This window comes from Gobio gobio (assembly GCF_949357685.1).
Source record: "Gobio gobio genome assembly, chromosome: 22".
In the NCBI taxonomy this organism is placed as follows: domain Eukaryota; kingdom Metazoa; phylum Chordata; class Actinopteri; order Cypriniformes; family Gobionidae; genus Gobio; species Gobio gobio.
The window spans coordinates 48429864-48450655 of record NC_137118.1 but is presented as its reverse complement, the minus strand read 5'-3'; the positions used below and the strand labels follow the sequence as shown (position 1 = coordinate 48450655).

The window sequence follows — 20792 nt, the reverse complement described above, 5'->3', positions numbered from 1 at the left end:
TAAAAGTGCATCTATCCATCATAAAAGAGCATCTGTCCATCATAAAAGTGCATCTATCCATCATAAAAGAGCATCTGTCCATCATAAAAGTGCATCCATCCATCATAAAAGTGCATCCGTCCATCATAAAAGTGCATCTATCCATCATAAAAGTGCATCTATCCATCATAAAAGAGCATCTATCCATCATAAAAGTGCATCCATCCATCATAAAAGTGCATCTATCCATCATAAAAGAGCATCCATCCATCATAAAAGTGCATCTATCCATCATAAAAGAGCATCTGTCCATCATAAAAGTGCATCTGTCCATCATAAAAGTGCATCTATCCATCATAAAAGAGCATCTATCCATCATAAAAGAGCATCCATCCATCATAAAAGTGCATCCATCCATCCATCATAAAAGTGCATCCATCCATCCATCATAAAAGAGCATCTATCCATCATAAAAGAGCATCTGTCCATCATAAAAGTGCATCTGTCCATGATAAAAGTGCATCTATCCATCATAAAAGTGCATCTATCCATCATAAAAGTGCATCTATCCATCCATCATAAAAGTGCATCCATCCATCCATCATAAAAGTGCATCTATCCATCATAAAAGAGCATCTGTCCATCATAAAAGTGCATCTGTCCATGATAAAAGTGCATCTATCCATCATAAAAGTGCATCTATCCATCATAAAAGTGCATCTATCCATCATAAAAGAGCATCTGTCCATCATAAAAGTGCATCTATCCATCATAAAAGAGCATCTGTCCATCATAAAAGTGCATCTATACATCATAAAAGTGCATCTATCCATCATAAAAGTGCATCTGTCCATCATAAAAGTGCATCCATCCATCATAAAAGAGCATCTATCCATCATAAAAGAGCATCTGTCCATCATAAAAGTGCATCTGTCCATCATAAAAGTACATCTATCCATCATAAAAGTGCATCTGTCCATCATAAAAGTGCATCTATCCATCATAAAAGAGCATCTGTCCATCATAAAAGTGCATCTGTCCATCATAAAAGTTCATCTATCCATCATAAAAGTGCATCTATCCATCATAAAAGAGCATCTGTCCATCATAAAAGTGCATCTATCCATCATAAAAGAGCATCTGTCCATCATAAAAGTGCATCTATCCATCATAAAAGTGCATCTATCCATCATAAAAGTGCATCTATACATCATAAAAGAGCATCTGTCCATCATAAAAGTGCATCTGTCCATCATAAAAGTGCATCTATCCATCATAAAAGTGCATCTATCCATCATAAAAGAGCATCTGTCCATCATAAAAGTGCATCTATCCATCATAAAAGAGCATCTGTCCATCATAAAAGTGCATCTATCCATCATAAAAGAGCATCTGTCCATCATAAAAGTGCATCTATACATCATAAAAGTGCATCTATCCATCCATCATAAAAGTGCATCTGTCCATCATAAAAGTGCATCTATCCATCATAAAAGAGCATCTGTCCATCATAAAAGTGCATCTGTCCATCATAAAAGTGCATCTATACATCATAAAAGTGCATCTATCCATCATAAAAGAGCATCTGTCCATCATAAAAGTGCATCTATCCATCATAAAAGAGCATCTGTCCATCATAAAAGTGCATCCATCCATCATAAAAGTGCATCCGTCCATCATAAAAGTGCATCTATCCATCATAAAAGTGCATCTATCCATCATAAAAGAGCATCTATCCATCATAAAAGTGCATCCATCCATCATAAAAGTGCATCTATCCATCATAAAAGAGCATCCATCCATCATAAAAGTGCATCTATCCATCATAAAAGAGCATCTGTCCATCATAAAAGTGCATCTGTCCATCATAAAAGTGCATCTATCCATCATAAAAGAGCATCTATCCATCATAAAAGAGCATCTATCCATCATAAAAGTGCATCCATCCATCATAAAAGTGCATCTATCCATCATAAAAGAGCATCCATCCATCATAAAAGTGCATCTATCCATCATAAAAGAGCATCTATCCATCATAAAAGTGCATCTATCCATCATAAAAGAGCATCCATCCATCATAAAAGTGCATCTATCCATCATAAAAGAGCATCTATCCATCATAAAAGTGCATCTATCCATCATAAAAGAGCATCTATCCATCATAAAAGAGCATCTATCCATCATAAAAGTGCATCAGTCCATCATAAAAGTGCATCCGTCCATCATAAAAGAGCATCTATCCATCATAAAAGTGCATCCATCCATCATAAAAGTGCATCCATCCATCATAAAAGTGCATCCATCCATCATAAAAGAGCATCTATCCATCATAAAAGTGCATCCGTCCATCATAAAAGAGCATCTATCCATCATAAAAGTGCATCCATCCATCATAAAAGTGCATCTATACATCATAAAAGTGCATCCATCCATCATAAAAGTGCATCTATACATCATAAAAGTGCATCCATCCATCATAAAAGAGCATCTATCCATCATAAAAGTGCATCCATCCATCATAAAAGTGCATCTATCCATCATAAAAGTGCATCTATCCATCATAAAAGAGCATCCATCCATCATAAAAGAGCATCCATCCATCATAAAAGTGCATCCATCCATCATAAAAGTGCATCTGTCCATCATAAAAGTGCATCCGTCCATCATAAAAGAGCATCTATCCATCATAAAAGTGCATCCATCCATCATAAAAGTGCATCTATACATCATAAAAGTGCATCTATCCATCTCAAAAGTGCATCTATACATCATAAAAGTGCATCTATCCATCATAAAAGTGCATCTGTCCATCATAAAAGTGCATCCATCCATCATAAAAGTGCATCAGTCCATCATAAAAGTGCATCCATCCATCATAAAAGCACTTTTATGATGGATAGATGCACTTTTCTATGGTTCTGGGATGATAAAAGAGGCGGGAATACGCCATTTTGATTCACACTCCACACCAGTCGGTGGCGCCAAAGAACAGTTTCGTTGTTTGTCAATCCGCCATCTCAGAAGAAGAAGAAAGTCTAATGAGATTAGCGGGAAACTCGTCTGTAAAGGTAAAGTCGTGCACACAAACACTGAGGTAATAATGCGCTTATAGCGTCTGCACTGCCAGTACGGAAGAAACAAACACTAAGGCTCCGGGACACGGGCGCTAAGAGGATGGAAATAAGGCTTCGGATCTCCACACACAGTTATGCTTCATTGTGTGTCTCTGTGGTGTTTATTTTCGCGGGTAAGTTCTGTTTGATTTCTGAGGCGTTTTCGTTAGCGGAGCTCCGTGCTAACCTGCTAGCCTCAGTTAACATCAGGCATTATCTGGGGATTTTATATTCATATCACATGAAGTGAGTCTATAAAGAACAGCTCTCGTTTTGTGTTTAATGTGTTTCTCGGGTCATGAAGTCCAGACAGAAATCTGACCTGGCTCGTATTGTTCTGTGAGTTTCTTTATGTTCAACACAAAGGAAGATGTTTGGAAAGATCAAACCTCTTCCAAACATCTTCCTTTGTGTTCAACAGAACAAAGAAACTCCTACAGGTTTGAGTGAGTAAACCAACTATCCCTTTAATCAAACGGACAATAAAGACTCAAATAATTTAATTATTCATGTTTTATTTATTGTATTTTGATGAGCAGATGCTGTAATAGATATGGTCTGTTTTATATTTACTATGGTATTGTGTGAAGAAGTCATGTGTATTACTATGGTAATCATTCAGTGATATATAAATATAATATAGCATACACTGCAAAAAATGCTTTTCTTACTTAGTATTTTTGTCTTGTTTTCAGTCCAAATATCAAAAAAATCTTACATTAAGAAGCATTTACTAGACAAGCAAAAGTTGTCGTCTTGTTTTGGGGGAAAATAACTCAAAATGAAGGGAGTTTTTGCTTAAAATTAGCAAAATAATCTGCCAATGGGGTAAGCAAAATAATGTTAATTCAAACAGAAAACAAGATTATTTTGCTTACCCCATTGGCAGATTATTTTGCTTATTTTAAGCAAAAACTCCCTTCATTTTGAGTTCTTTTCCCCCAAAACAAGACGACAACTTTTGCTTGTCTAGTAAATGCTTCTTAATGTAAGATTTTTTTGATATTTGGACTGAAAACAAGACAAAAATGCTAAGTAAGAAAAGCATTTTTTGCAGTGTAGTGGGCATTGACACAAATTTCATGATTCTATTGTCATTATATTATACTGATAACATGATGATGGTGTACTTAGGTTCCTACTCTGATTTGGTTGTTGTAATCTAAACATTTAATATGTTTAACCCAGCCAGTAATATAATTGAGATGTCTGTGGACACATGTATGACTGACTGGCGTGTTTCTGGCGTGTTTCAGGCGTGTGTGCGATAGACGTGTTCACTCCAGCCGAGGCGTTTGTTGAGAACGGGACCACAGCGACTCTGAGCTGCAGTTTTGCGTCTCCAGAGATGGTCAGCAGTTCGGCTTCGGTGTGGTGGTCATTCCTGCCGGAGGGAGACCCGGGACGGCCCACAGCGGTGAGGCTCTGGTTCTCAACCCCAGTTAACATACACCAGGCATAACATTATGACCTAATATTGCGTTTGTCCCTCTGACCTATTGAGGCATGGACTCCACTAGACCCCTGAAGGTGTGCTGGAGATACTCTGACCCAGTCGTTTAGCCGTCACAATCTGGCCCTTGTCAAACTCGCTCAAATCCTTACGCTTGCCCATTTTTCCTGCTTCTAACACATCAACTCTGAGGACAAAATGTTCACTTGCTGCCTAATATATCCCACCCACTAACAGATCATCAGTGTTATTCCCCGGTCAGTGGTCATAATGTAAAGGGTGTAATTACGTAGTTTGTCCAGCAGAGCGCGCTGTTGTTTGCTACTGGTGTCCCAGTACTGTACTATAATATACACTCACATAAAGGATTATTAGGAACACACACTAATACTGTGTTTGACCCCTTTGGCCTTCAGAACTGCCTTAATTCTACGTGGCATTGACTCAACAAGCTGCTGAAAGCATTCTTTAGAAATGTTGGCCATATTGATAGGAGAGCATCTGCAGTTGATGGAGATTTGTGGGATGCACATCCAGGGCACGAAGCTCCCGTTCCACCACATCCCAAAGATGCTCTATTGGGTTGAGATCTGGTGACTGTGGCGGCCATTTTAGTCCAGTGAACTCATTGTCATGTTCAAGAAACCAGTTTGAAATGATTGGAGCTTTGTGACGGAGCATTATCCTGCTGGAAGTAGCCATCAGAGGATGGGGACATGGTGCTCATAAAGGGATGGAGATGGTCAGAAACAATGCTCAGGTAGGCCGTGGCATTTAAACCATGCCCAATTGGCACTAAGGGGCCTAAAGTGTGCCAAGAAAACATCCCCCACACCATTACACCACCACCACCAGCCTGCACAGTGGGAACAAGGCATGATGGATCCATGTTCTCATTCTGTTTACGCCAAATTCTGACTCTACCATCTGAATGTCTCAACAGAAATCCAGACTCATCAGACCAGGGAACATTTTTACAGTCTTCAACTGTCCAATTTTCGTGCAAATTGTCGCCTCTTTTTCCTATTAGTAGTGGAGATGAGTGGTACCCGGTGGGGTCTTCTGCTGTTGTAGCCCATCCGCCTCAAGGTTGTGTGAATTGTGGCTTCACAAATGCTTTGCTGCAGACCTCGGTTGTAACGAGTGGTTCTTTCAGTCAAAGTTGCTCTTCTATCAGCTTGAATCAGTCGGCCCATGACCTCTGACCTCTAGCATCAACAAGGCATTTTCTCCCACAGGACTGACGCATACTGGATGCTTTTCCCTTTTCACACCATTCTTTGTAAACCCTAGAAATGGTTGTGTTTGAAAATCCCAGTAACTGAGCAGATTGTGAAATACTCAGACCGGCCCGTCTGGCACCAACAACCATGCCACGCTCAAAATAGCTTAAATCGCCTTTCTTTCCCATTCCGACATTCAGTGTGGAGTTCAGGAGATTGACCAGGACCACACCCCTAAATGCACAGAAGCAACTGCCATGTGATTGGTTGATTAGATAATTGCATTAATGAGAAATTGAACAGGTGTTCCTTTAGGTGAGTGTACACATGAAGAATATCGGCCCATATATCAGACTTTTTTACTCTCTAATATCAGCATCGGCCCTCAAACCCATATCAGTCGGGCTCTATCGTCACAGAAGCTCATGGAACCGTTAAAATCAGTCTGTCCACGCTGGACCATGTGAATGTAGTCACGAGTTTCTTCCTGTAAGCCTTTGATGTAAACTCTCATGTTCCTCTTCCACAGATCTTCTATTACTTCGCCGGGAAGTCTTTTCCGAGCTCGCTCCCGCAGTTTAAGTCCCGTGTGGAATGGGCCGGAGACATGAACAAGAAGGACGCGTCGATCCGCGTGATCCAGATGCAGTTGGCGGACACTGGGACGTTCAGCTGCGACGTGAAGAATCCTCCGGACATCACCGGAGCAATGGCCAGCACTAAAGTCCGAGTGGTCATGAAAGGTGAGCGGACGGAAAACCACAGATTTGAGCTTTAAACAACTACATTATCGACTGAAAAAGTCTTAACTACGTTTTGTCACACATTAACAGTAGATTTTAACAAAAAAAAGACGTGTAAACACAGCCCATGTCAGACATTTCTCAACGAGACGAGCCGCTGGCAGAAGCTCCGCCCATGAGGAGAATCACGTCTGTTTTGAAGAGAATGTCACACGCGATTCGCGCAAATTTCACGCGCGATTGAAGCGAGTAAACTCAAAATGTTCAAGCGTCCACCTTCGCGCAAATCGCGTCCGGTGTGAACGCCACAGGTGTTCATCCTATAATTCATAAGAAGAAATAAGAGTTTTTTTTTTTTCATGTACTCAGTTTCAATGTTTTATTTGAGATGCTTTAGCTGTACGAAAAAGTATAATGTTAAAAACTAACAAAATAAGTAATATGACAGCTCTTTCTACACTGCAAAATGGTAGTGCAGATTATCTTTCTGTAACAGTAAAGAGAGGGAAAAGTGAATGAGAGACAAAAAGAAAGGAAGAGATATATATATTATCAAACAACACACAAAATAACGGAATTCAGGACTGCAAGTAGTGGGTCAAACTATTAGATGCTCATAAATGCATAAAATATTAACAGATAAAATATGAGCTGGGACTATAATGGTCACACTATAAGCAGATTTCTTTCTCTTCTGTGACTGTCTGCAATGCCCACAGTCAATTACACATCAGTTTGAATAGCGCATGTCAAAAATACTCTGCCCTGCTTAGGAAAGTACAGTATAAAACAGTCAGCTGATTTCCTTTTTATTAGGTTGCTGCAGGTCTAGATTTCAATGAGAAATAAGAGTTTTGCTTAAATGTGGTGTGTGTGCTGAATAAGAGTGTGTGTAATCTGCAGGATCAGCGGCAGGAGATCTGCAGTCGTGTGTGGAAGCGCTGGCGGCTCGGCTCATCTCAGGGATGAAGTGGATCTGGACCCGTGTGACCGAGGCATGAGACGGTCATCACACACTACAGGAGCTTCAGTGGACACCCTTCAGTCCTTCATAGTCCAGTTATTACTCAATGTATATCCATCTAAATATTAAAGGGATAGTTCACCCAAAAATGAAAATAACCCCATGTTTTCCTCTCCCTCAAGTCATCCGAGGTGTGTGTGACATTCTTCTTTCAGTCGAATATAATCTGAGTTGTTACAAAAGTTCAGGCTAATCCAAGCTTTAGAATTGGATTCATAGTTGCTCTGTTTTTGAAGTCCATAAAAGTGCATCTGTGCGTCATATAACTGCTCCAGCGGCTCTGGGGTGTTAATAAAGGCCTTCTGAAGCGAATCAATGCGTTTGTGGAAGAAAAATATTCATATTTAAAACTTTATCAAGTAAACTTTCGGCCTCCGCCTTCTGTGGAAAAGTGTTGAATGTTGAAAGTGAAACTCCAGATGTGTGTGTGACGTCATGACCTGGTGGCGCTAGTGTTGAAAGTTCCCCTGCGGATGGAAAGACTTTCTCCATAAATTGAACAGGGAAGGCGGAGGCCGAAAGTTTACTTGATAAAGTTATAAATATGGATATTTTTCTTCCACAAACGCGTGGATTCGCTTCAGAAGGCCTTTATTAACACCCCAGAGCCGCTGGAGCAGTTATATGACGGACAGATGCACTTTTATGGACTTCAAAAACAGAGCAACTATAAATTAAATTCTAATGCTTGGATTCGCCTGGACTTTTGTAATATAACTCAGATTATATTCGTCTGAAAGAAGAATGTCACACACACCTCGGATGACTTGAGGGAGAGGAAATCATGGGCTAATTTTCATTTTTGGGTGAACTATCCCTTTAAACTACAACTAGAGCCAAATCCAACCTTGAGTTTCTGGCTCTGACCAGCTCTAGAGAAACCTGTGTTACGTTATTGTTTTCATCACTGAAGCATTATATTGCATATTTTAGCGTGAGTTATTTATGGATTAAGTACTTTAGTCTCAGGGCTGCTCTCATTGCACATGCACACCGAGAGAGATGATAATGTGTTAATTGTGCTAGGTTTACATCTCGTTCTTGTTTGTGTTCTTTTGTCGATGTATTAATCCATCTGTGATTTTAAAGTTCATTAAACACACCCCCTGTCTGTATTGCTGATGTTTATTCAGCTGATGCTTGTCCTGTTTATGATCAAATGCACAGCGTCACAAATATAAACCTTTATTCTGTGGGGTGTCTTTAATTTCATATTTGTATATTGTAATAATGAAGTATTATGAATAAATCACATGAACACACACTGGGTCTCATTCACTAATAATTGCGTGGATTCTTTCATCTCTTGTAAGGATAAGTGTAGACGCTAATAAAAAGAAGTTTGTTTTATTGTGAGATTTTGCGTCACTTCTGGCCGTTGCTGGGCTGCCTTGTCCAATCCCACGCTTCCCTCAGCTTCCCTGAGGATGATCATTAACTCTGAGGCCAAAGAGGTCAGGGTGGAGCTGGGCAGACATCAGCTCCTCAGAAGAGCCTCCAGAAGCTGTCTATGTCTGTCTACTGTCTATGACCTGTCTACTGTCTACGACCTGTCTACTGTCTACTGTCTACGACCTGTCTACTGTCTGTCTACTGTCTACGACCTGTCTACTGTCTACGACCTGTCTACTGTCTGTCTACTGTCTATGATCTGTTTACTGTCTGTCTACTGTCTACAAACTGTCTACTGTCTGTCTACTGTCTACAACCTGTCTACTGTCTACGATCTGTCTACTGTCTATGACCTGTCTACTGTCTGTCTACTGTCTGTCTACTGTCTACAATCTGTCTACTGTCTGTCTCCAATCTGTCTACTGTCTACAATCTGTCTACTGTCTACAATCTGTTTACTGTCTACAAACTGTCTACTGTCTGTCTACTGTCTACAATCTGTCTACTGTCTGTCTACAATCTGTTTACTGTCTGTCTACTGTCTGTCTACTGTCTGTTTACTGTCTGTCTACAATCTGTCTACTGTCTGTCTACTGTCTGTCTACAATCTGTCTACTGTCTCCAATCTGTCTACTGTCTACAATCTGTTTACTGTCTACAATCTGTCTACTGTCTGTCTAGTATCTACGACCTGTCTACTGTCTACTTTCTGTCTACTGTCTACAATCTGTCTACAGTCTGTCTACTGTCTACGATCTGTCTACTGTCTGTCTACGATCTGTTTACTGTCTGTCTACTGTCTACGACCTGTCTACTGTCTACGATCTGTCTACTGTCTGTCTACTGTCTACGATCTGTTTACTGTCTGTCTACTGTCTACGACCTGTCTACTGTCTACGATCTGTCTACTGTCTGTCTACGATCTGTTTACTGTCTGTCTACTGTCTACGACCTGTCTACTGTCTACGATCTGTCTACTGTCTACGATCTGTTTACTGTCTGTCTACTGTCTACGACCTGTCTACTGTCTACGATCTGTCTACTGTCTGTCTACGATCTGTTTACTGTCTGTCTACTGTCTACGACCTGTCTACTGTCTACGATCTGTCTACTGTCTACGATCTGTTTACTGTCTGTCTACTGTCTACGACCTGTCTACTGTCTACGATCTGTCTACTGTCTATGACCTGTCTACGATCTGTCTACTGTCTATGATCTGTCTACTGTCTGTCTACGATCTGTTTACTGTCTGTCTACTGTCTACGACCTGTCTACTGTCTACGATCTGTCTACTGTCTACGATCTGTTTACTGTCTGTCTACTGTCTACGACCTGTCTACTGTCTACGATCTGTCTACTGTCTACGATCTGTTTACTGTCTGTCTACTGTCTACGACCTGTCTACTGTCTACGATCTGTCTACTGTCTATGACCTGTCTACGATCTGTCTACTGTCTACGATCTGTCTACTGTCTGTCTACGATCTGTTTACTGTCTGTCTACTGTCTACGACCTGTCTACTGTCTACGATCTGTCTACTGTCTGTCTACTGTCTACGATCTGTTTACTGTCTGTCTACTGTCTACGACCTGTCTACTGTCTACGATCTGTCTACTGTCTGTCTCCAATCTGTCTACTGTCTACAATCTGTCTACTGTCTACAATCTGTTTACTGTCTACAATCTGTCTACTGTCTGTCTAGTATCTACGACCTGTCTACTGTCTACTTTCTGTCTACTGTCTACAATCTGTCTACAGTCTGTCTACTGTCTATGATCTGTCTACTGTCTGTCTACGATCTGTTTACTGTCTGTCTACTGTCTACGACCTGTCTACTGTCTACGATCTGTCTACTGTCTACGATCTGTTTACTGTCTGTCTACTGTCTACGACCTGTCTACTGTCTACGATCTGTCTACTGTCTACGATCTGTTTACTGTCTGTCTACTGTCTACGACCTGTCTACTGTCTACGATCTGTCTACTGTCTATGACCTGTCTACGATCTGTCTACTGTCTACGATCTGTCTACTGTCTGTCTACGATCTGTTTACTGTCTGTCTACTGTCTACGACCTGTCTACTGTCTACGATCTGTCTACTGTCTGTCTACTGTCTACGATCTGTTTACTGTCTGTCTACTGTCTACGACCTGTCTACTGTCTACGATCTGTCTACTGTCTGTCTCCAATCTGTCTACTGTCTACAATCTGTCTACTGTCTACAATCTGTTTACTGTCTACAATCTGTCTACTGTCTGTCTAGTATCTACGACCTGTCTACTTTCTGTCTACTGTCTACAATCTGTCTACAGTCTGTCTACTGTCTACGATCTGTCTACTGTCTGTCTACGATCTGTTTACTGTCTGTCTACTGTCTACGACCTGTCTACGATCTGTCTACTGTCTACGATCTGTCTACTGTCTGTCTACGATCTGTCTACTGTCTGTCTACTGTCTACGATCTGTTTACTGTCTGTCTACTGTCTACGACCTGTCTACTGTCTACGATCTGTCTACTGTCTGTCTACGATCTGTTTACTGTCTGTCTACTGTCTACGACCTGTCTACTGTCTACGATCTGTCTACTGTCTACGATCTGTTTACTGTCTGTCTACTGTCTACGACCTGTCTACTGTCTGTCTACGATCTGTTTACTGTCTGTCTACTGTCTACGATCTGTCTACTGTCTATGACCTGTCTACAATCTGTCTACTGTCTATGATCTGTCTACTGTCTGTCTACTGTCTACGACCTGTCTACTGTCTACTATCTGTCTACTGTCTGTCTACGACCTCTCTACTGTCTACGACCTGTCTACTGTCTGTCTACGATCTGTCTACTGTCTACGATCTTTCTACTGTCTACAATCTACGATCTGTCTACTGTCTATGACCTGTCTACGATCTGTCTACTGTCTATGATCTGTCTACTGTCTGTCTATTGTCTACGACCTGTCTACTGTCTGTCTACGACCTCTCTACTGTCTACGACCTGTCTACTGTCTGTCTACGATCTGTCTACTGTCTACGATCTTTCTACTGTCTACAATCTACGATCTGTCTACTGTCTGTCTACTGTCTGTCTACGATCTGTCTACTGTCTACGATCTTTCTACTGTCTACAATCTACAATCTGTCTACTGTCTGTCTACTGTCTACGATCTGTCTACTGTCTACAATCTACGATCTGTCTACGATCTGTTTACGATCTGTTTACTGTCTGTCTACTGTCTACGATCTGTCTACTGTCTACTGTCTGTCTACGATCTGTTTACGATCTGTTTACTGTCTGTCTACTGTCTACGATCTGTCTACTGTCTACGTACTGTCTACTGTCTTTCTACGATCTGTTTACTGTCTGTCTACTGTCTACGATCTGTCTACTGTCTATGTACTGTCTACTGTCTGTCTATGATCTGTCTACTGTCTGTCTACTGTCTACAATCTACGATATGTCTACTGTCTACGATCTGTCTACTGTCTGTCTACTGTCTACAATTTGTCTACTGTCTACGATCTGTCTACTGCCTACGATCTGTCTACTGTCTGATCTGTCTACTGTCTACGATCTGTCTACTGTCTGATCTGTCTACTGTCTACGATCTGTCTACTGTCTGATCTGTCTACTGTCTACGATCTGTCTACTGTCTATGATCTGTCTACTGTCTATGATCGGTCTACTGTCTGTCTACTGTCTACAATCTACGATCTGTCTACTGTCTACGATCTGTCTACTGTCTGTCTACTGTCTACGATCTGTCTACTGTCTACGATCTGTCTACTGTCTACGATCTGTCTACTGTCTATGATCTGTCTACTGTCTGATCTGTCTACTGTCTGTCTACTGTCTATGATCTGTCTACTGTCTGATCTGTCTACTGTCTACAATCTGTCTACTGTCTACGATCTGTCTACTGTCTGCAATCTGTCTACTGTCTACGATCTGTCTGCGATCTGTCTACTGTCAACGATCTGTCTACTGTCTACAATCTGTCTACATCTGTCTACTGTCTACGATCTGTCTACGATCTGCAGGTATTGCGTACAATGGAAAGCCTTGCACGAAGGATCTTAATCAGCAAGTCCGCGCATAGGCTCTGTAATCCGATCCTTCCGCTGCCGCCACTGCACCCAGTCCGCATCCGGAAAGACGTCTTCAGATTCCTGATTTCTAAATTTCTACTGATTTCGCTATACACGTCGTCCACTCTTGTCGCGCTGGTCAACGGGCTCCAGGTGAAGGAGAAGGATTCTGAGGTAAACTGATGCCGAGATCGCCTATATAGTGGCCAGCCAATCAAGCAAATGCTCGAACGCCATTGGCTGCGATCCAATCAGGCTTCAGAATTTCACAGGAAAAGGCTTTCCCCATATGTAATGTCAAGGAAATACATCAAATAAAATAGTTAAAGTAAAATATTATATTAGATAACACTTTAAATATTAATTTTATTCAATGTATTTTAAGTCATAATCTTACACAAAGCTAAAATAAAAAGATTAATAAAAATTCTCACAACAAAGGTCAGAATAAAGCCAATGTATTCAAAGTGCAGTGTGTTCGGTACATGAGAGCTGATCTGAGATCAGTGCAGTGTGTTCGGTACATTAGCGCTGACGTCACTGAGTCTGATCTGAGATCAGCGGGAAACTCCGTCGGTCTGATGCTGTAAACAAACACTAAGGCTCCGGTACTCGGGCGATATTTATGAAATCTAAAGGATGGAAATAAGGCTTCGGATCTCCACACACAGTTATGCTTCATTGTGTGTCTCTGTGGTGTTTATTTTCGCGGGTAAGTTCTGTTTGATTTCTGAGGCGTTTTCGTTAGCGGAGCTCCGTGCTAACCTGCTAGCCTCATTTAACATCAGGCATTATCTGGGGATTTTATATTCATATCACATGAAGTGAGTCTATAAACTCGTTTTGTGTTAATTTAATGTTGTGAAGCAGCTCGTTTAAATATATCCAGTGTATGTGTGTGTGTTTAATGTGTTCCTCAGATCAGGAAGTTTAGCTCGTATTGTTCTGTTAGCACATTAGCCTCCCTCATTACTATTATATTATATTCACTCAACGAAAACGTTAATTTGGTCAATTAATAACGCTCAAATTAATTTTGATAATTTACTCTGGTAATATTAAACGTGTTAGGGTTACTTTATCTTGAGTTTCTTTTAAGAAACCGGGAGAGACGAACAATAAAGACTCAAACCATTTAATTATTCATGTTTTATTTATTGTATTTTAATGAGCAGATGCTGTAATCCTTATAACACAATTGATATGGTCTGTTTTATAAAGAGCTCTTTATGTCTGGGTTTAAATTTACATTTATAATATAGCATGTAGTGTTGGGTGTAGCTATATCGTCACAATACATGTTCACTATTCTCAAGAAACAATAAATGGCATATAAGGCAGTTTTTATTATACAAATAACATTATAATAATTTTGTTAATGACATAATTATGTTCCCAATCCAATTTGGTTGCATGTAAACATGTAATATGTTTAACCCAGTCCTAATGCATGTAACAATAATATAATTAAAGGATTAGTTCACTTCTAAATAAACTTTTGCTGATAATTTACTCACCCTCATGTCATCCATGATGTCCATGTCTTTCTTTCTAAAGTCGAAAAGAAATTAAGCTTTTTGATGAAAACATTCCAGGATTGTTCTCCATATAATGGACTTCAATGGGCTCCAAACGGGTCAAGGTCCAAATTAAAGTTTCAGTGCAGCGTCAAAGGGCTTTAAACGACACCAGATGATGAATAAGGGTCTTATCGAGCTAAATGATCCGTTTCTGCGAGAAACCGAGCAGTATTTATGCTATTATTTTACCTTTTCTCAGACGAACGTGATCATCTCTGAGCTCCGCCATAACTTCCGCTAAGTGAGGTCAAATATGAGCCTGGTCATAGATGTATACGTAGATGCCTCATTCTACTGATCCGTGCAAGCGCTAATGAGGCATCGACGTATACATCTATATTTTGACCTCACTTAGCTGAAGTTATGTCTGAGCTCAGAGATGATCACGATCGTCTGATAAGAGGTAAAATAATAGCATAAATACTGCTCGGTTTCTCTCAGAAGCTGATGGTTTGTCTAGATCAGACCCTTATTCATCATCTGGTGTCGTTTAAAGCTGCACTGAAACTGTCATTTTGACCTTGACCCGTTTGGAGCCCATTGAAGTCCATTATATGGAGACAAATCCTGGAATGTTTTCATCAAAAACCTTAATTTCTTTTCGACTTTAGAAAGAAAGACATGGACATCTTGGATGACATGGGGGTGAGTAAATCATCCGCAAAAGTTTATTTAAAAGTGAACTAATCCTTTAAGAGATGAGATGTCTGTGGACACATGTATGACTGACTGGCGTGTTTCTGGCATGTTTCAGGCGTGTCTGCGATAGACGTGTTCACTCCAGCCGAGGCGTTTGTTGAGAACGGGACCACAGCGACTCTGAGCTGCAGTTTTAAGTCTAAAGAAGTGGTCAGCAGTTCGGCAACGGTGACCTGGTCTTTCCTGGCGGAGGGAGACCCGGGACAACCCACCTCAGTGAGACGCTTTTCACCTGTAATATGTGTGTATATTAAAGGGTTAGTTCACCCAAAACTGTAAATTGTGTCATGAATGACTGAGCCTCATGTGGTTGGACACCCGTCAGACCTCCGTTCATCTTCAGACACAAATGAAGATATTTTAGTGTAAATCTGATGCTCTGAAAGGCCTCCATTGGCTCAACTTTACACTCTCAAGACCCTTAAAAGACACTAAAGACTAAAGTTACAAAGTCCATCTCACTACAGCGGCTCTACAATAACTTTATGAAGACGAGAATAGTTTCTGTGCACAAAAAAACCCTAAATAACGACTTGTATAGTGATGACGATTTCAAAACACGGCATCATGAAGCTTCGAAGCGTTATGAATCAGTGAGTCGATTCAGCGGTTCAGAGCGTTATGAATCAGTGAGTCGATTCAGCGGTTCAGAGCGTTATGAATCAGTGAGTCGATTCAGCGGTTCAGAGTGTTATGAATCAGTGAGTCGATTCAGCGGTTCAGAGTGTTATGAATCAGTGAGTCGATTCAGCAGTTTGGATCGCCACATTTCAGCAGTTTGGCGGTTTGACACGCGATCCGAATCATGATTCGACTCACTGATTCATAACGCTCTGAACCGCTGAATCGACTCACTGATTCATAACGCTCTGAACCGCTGAATCGACTCACTGATTCATAACGCTTCGAAGCTTCATGAGGCCGTGTTTTGAAATCGTCATCACTATATAAGTCGTTATTTAGGGTTTTTTTTGCGCACAGAAACTATTCTCGTCTTCATAAAGTTATTGTAGAGCCGCTGTAGTGAGATGGACTTTGTAACTTTAGTCTTTAGTGTCTTTTAAGGGTCTTGAGAGTGTAAAGTTGAGCCAATGGAGGCCTTTCAGAGCATCAGATTTACACTAAAATATCTTCATTTGTGTCTGAAGATGAACGGAGGTCTGACGGGTGTCCAACCACATGAGGCTCAGTCATTAATGACACAATTTACATTTTTGGGTGAACTAACCCTTTAATATCAGGCATCATATGATCAACATGGATGTTCCTCTTCCACAGATCTTCTATTTCGCCGGCGGGAAGCCTTTTCCGGGCACGGTCCCGCAGTTTAAGTCCCGTGTGGAATGGGCCGGAGACATGAACAAGAAGGACGCGTCGATCCGTGTGATCCAGATGCAGTTCATGGATAACGGGACCTTCAGCTGCGACGTGAAGAATCCTCCGGACATCACCGGACAGATGTCCATCACTAAAGTCCGAGTTGTCATGAAAGGTGAGCGGACGGAAAACTGTTGTGAGTGACAGGCGTCATCAGAGAAAAGATGAAGTTATTCCAGATTATTAAAGGGGACATATTATCACAAGATGTGATATAACCTCTGGTGTGTCCAGAATGTGTGTGTGTGGTTTCAGCTCAAAACACCCTCAGATCATTTATTATCGCTTGTCAAATTTGCCTCTATTTGGCTGTGAGCAAAAACGCGTTGTGTGTCCCTTTAAATGCAAATGAGCTGCTGCTCCCCGCCCCCTTACAGAAGAGGGCGGAGCCTAAGCTTCAGAAACTCTATCAACAACAAAACAGGCCAATCTCACTCAGACTAATGTCAGCAGTTGTGGAGCAGCCGCACATGTTTGAGCCGGAGGCACACACACGAGAGACTCAGGAAGAGCTCCACACTAAACACTGAACGCTGAGAGTAGGGCTGTACGATTAATCGAAACCGAAATTCAGAACCTCTAACCGACGTAATTTTCCCATGTCAGTCACATCAAGTGCAGTTTGCAGGCACACAGAGATGCAGGAGCGGTTATCTGTGTTTATAGATGCCCACAATCACTATAATAACTGCATGTTTTACACAGTTTATACAGGTCAGTTAATCACCATTCTTATAGCCTATGCGCTGCGACACACACACACACACACACACACACACACACACACACACACACACACACACACACACACACACAGACAGGAGCCAGATCGCTTTCACTTTCGTCCTGTTGTGAACTTTTATCTTCTAAAGTGTAGGAAACTCAGAAGATGTAGACCAGGAGACTTCGGGATCAAACAGAAGTGATTCTTTTAATGAGAACTCTCTGTGTTGCAGGTCGTCCGAAAACAGTCTGACTTAACAGTACAAAACAATGCAATTTATCTACATTTCAGGGGGAGGGGTTATACAGCAGGGGGAGGAGACATAGGAATATAGGGACACACCCCAAACATTCCTGTCTCATCAGCCGTAATTCAATCAGCATGTCATTCAAATGCACAGATGCTAATCCAATCACTCAGGCAGTATTGCTCTAAACTTGTCATGGTAAATAGTCAGGAAGTGCATAAAGACAAAATACTTAATGTCTCAAACACTTACACGGCCTGACGTAATCTCCTTAGAATTTCCTCAAGTTTACTTCAAAATGTAAAACACAAATATAGATAATGTTTTCAGTTATATTCTATTACTGGAACCTAGATATAACCATGTATAAATTTGTAATCTTACAGTCCTCATAAAGTTTATTGTCAAGTAAATGCGTTTAGGCTTGCCAGTTTGAATATTTAAAGCGATTGTGCTCTATTCAAAAACAACAATAAGGAAAACTTCTCAGTTCAGAGCTCAGCTTTTTTCTGTGACACAGAAAGCCGAGCCGTGTCGATCTTTCACCTGCGTCCTCACAAAGCTTTGTCATTTCTATGTGTTTTAAGGCCTGCCAGTTGATCATTAAAGCAATTTTAGACCCTCAGATGTGTATTATGTTGAACTAATGCCTGATATATTCTGACAAACAAACAAACACTCAGACAGAAGCTCACACATCACGTGAAGATCGCGCACAGAGCAGTGTCAACGCTGTCCTGGGACTAAAGTAAAGTCACTAAAGTAGCTTAGAAACTCAACCGGTATAATCATATATTGTAATACTTTTGCAGTAAGTACAAACCACAATGAATAGAGACGGTATGAGTAATTCACACACAATCACTCTCGTTAAAGGCAGAGCCATAGAGAGAGAGAGTTGCGACAACTCCATAGACTCCAATGGAACGGTTTTTTTTACAGCAATGGCGGCTCGCGGAGACTCTCAATAGTTCCCGGAAGTAGCAGCCGCGCCATAGAGTTACAGCAGAACACACCGTTTGTGACGCACTTTTAAAAGGTAAGACGTTTAATCAGTAAGATTTTAAATGATCAGCACATTTTAATCAAAATAACTTGTACATTAAAGCCTGCTTGTGTAGATTATTCATCATTAAAAAAATATATATTTTAAAAACAACATCGCTGTAACTACATACTCATGCTACATACACATGTCGATGTGTAATAAAATAATTGAAAATCAATGCATTTATTGACTATTAATTACCAAAAAGCGCAGTTCTGTCACTGTGACTATCAATTTGAATTGCCCGTCAAAGCACTTCCTGGAACTATTCGAGGTCTACATGAATCACGCGACTATCAAGCGTTTTGAACTTCCGTTGTCGCAACTCTCTCTCTCTCTATGGCTCTGGTTAAAGGGTAACTAAACCCTAAACCAACTTTTTTTAGTTAATGATCTGTAATACTGGGGCTTTATTAATGTTGTTCATTGATTCGAGTAAATGTTTTGACATTTGAGTATAAAGTGTTTTAATTCTATAAATATGGTGTAAACCCGCCGAAGTGCTGCCCTCTTAAGGTGAGCGGTGGCTACTGCAGTTGAGTTTTCCTATTGGACGTTGTGGGTCATCGTGACGTATGATTATAGGCTTGTTCGACTTCACCCAGCGATGCGCAGACCGATCGGCGGCTGACTTGAAGCAGTGCATGCCGGTTAGAAATTTTGTCCGACTTGAGGCAGCGCCGACGCCACGTGACAGTGACGTATGTCAACAAAGTGCCGCGAGAGCGATTCGAGAGCAGCCGGCGATTACAGCCGGTGCAGTTTCTCCAGAGCAGCTGCACAAGGCTGCACGGGCTCTGATGACGACACAGCTGTTCCAGGATTGGCCAGACTCACTGCATGACAGCGATGACGTGTGTTTCGTGTTTATTCTAAAACCTTCAGCTCCACTAATGCGCACAAATCTGTTTTTTATAACAGTAAAACCTCATTTCATGTAGTCGCGATGTTATATTGTCATGTTTATCAAAATATAACTAATTAAAAACATAGACCCCACTTCATTGATAGTGTAGGCTTATATGTTGAACTTTATTCTTGTACAAACACACGCTGTATTAAGCAGTGCATAAAGTATTACATGACAATAATGTCTCTGAAACATCTGTGTATTGCCAAATATTGCATTTATTTCACTTCAGCTGATAAAGTGTGCAAACACAGCGCGAGCGTCACTGCGGGAAGCAGAAAGTGTCCGACTTCACGTCTCCGTTTGCAGCTCCTCCCCGCCTGCACGCGGCTACTCTCGCCGATCAGTTGCTTCCAGCCGCAGCCGATGTCGAACACACCTTATGATGGTACTTCCAACGGCTCACTAGCCACGCCCCTAGCACGAGCTCACCACGCCCTCAGAAATGTTTCCCCCAATCACACGATGAGAACGGCTTCACTCCAGTATGAACTGTCATATTACATGAAGCAGAAACATTATGAATGAAACTGACTTGACACTTGCTTTAACATTGTATTGAAGAAAAAGCGGTTAAATAATGCAGTTGTCAGTACACGTCAGGCTTTTCTTGCGATATTATTGCCGCCCGTCATGTGTACAGATAAGTTTCATACATGAGACGCACTTTCAAACCCTGACACGCAAGTGGTTGCCGCGGTGACGAACAACACTATTGTTACGTACTGGCGTAAAGTCTAACTTATTTGAGGAAATCTGTTTATAATAGGCTTTTAGGTCTGAACTTATTGGTCCTGCGCTGCTGCGCTGATTCAGTTCATTTGAATGAAAATACATCATATGTATATCAGATATCTGATTAATTTTTAGTGGCATTCAGTGTAAGGATTTGACTGTTCATAGATTAGGTCAGTTGTCTTGCGCTGCTGCTTTATCGCCGGCATCGGGAGTTAACGCAGTTTGAGCAGCGGCTCGCATTGATAAGGCTCTGGGTCTGTGTCTACAGACGCTTCACCCTCCTCCACTTCAGGTGAAGGTGGAGAATGACCGCTCTGCTGCAAAGCTGGCGTCACTCCAGTCATTCTCCATCTCTGCGACTCGCGAGTCTGACAGCTGTCAATCAATCCGTCACTGCGGGTCTCAGGTGCACGCCCTCCGCTCAGCCCCGCCCTCGGTTCATCCCCTCTGTCTCCACTGG

General features: G+C 41.3%; 2 protein-coding genes across 2 annotated transcripts in view; both read left to right on the top strand.

Annotated features, from left to right (window-relative positions):
- Positions 1-3024: 3024 nt before the first annotated feature.
- On the top strand, positions 3025-7788 carry LOC307119268 (myelin protein zero-like protein 1). Its single transcript, XM_079805458.1, has 4 exons — positions 3025-3226; positions 4349-4509; positions 6298-6511; positions 7415-7788. The coding sequence occupies exons 1-4, from the start codon at positions 3154-3156 to the stop codon at positions 7510-7512; spliced, it is 546 nt and encodes a 181-aa protein (XP_079661584.1). The 5' UTR covers positions 3025-3153; the 3' UTR covers positions 7513-7788.
- Positions 7789-13531: 5743 nt separating this feature from the next.
- The window catches only part of LOC307118985 (myelin protein zero-like protein 1), a 20243-nt gene continuing 12982 nt past the window's right edge, over positions 13532-20792 (top strand). Inside the window, exons 1-3 of the mRNA XM_079804913.1 lie at positions 13532-13721; positions 15344-15504; positions 16567-16780. Of these exons, the coding sequence (XP_079661039.1) occupies positions 13649-13721; positions 15344-15504; positions 16567-16780 (448 nt within the window). The 5' untranslated portion in view covers positions 13532-13648. The remainder of the gene's footprint in view (positions 13722-15343; positions 15505-16566; positions 16781-20792) is intronic.

Excerpts from the sequence above, each read along its gene's own strand:
- LOC307119268 (XM_079805458.1), top strand. The coding sequence starts at position 3,154 with ATGGAAATAAGGCTTCGGATCTCCACACACAGTTATGCTTCATTGTGT. Across the intron at positions 4,510-6,297 it reads ACCCGGGACGGCCCACAGCG|ATCTTCTATTACTTCGCCGG; the intron begins GTGAGGCTCTGG and ends CCTCTTCCACAG. Across the intron at positions 6,512-7,414 it reads AGTCCGAGTGGTCATGAAAG|GATCAGCGGCAGGAGATCTG; the intron begins GTGAGCGGACGG and ends TGTAATCTGCAG.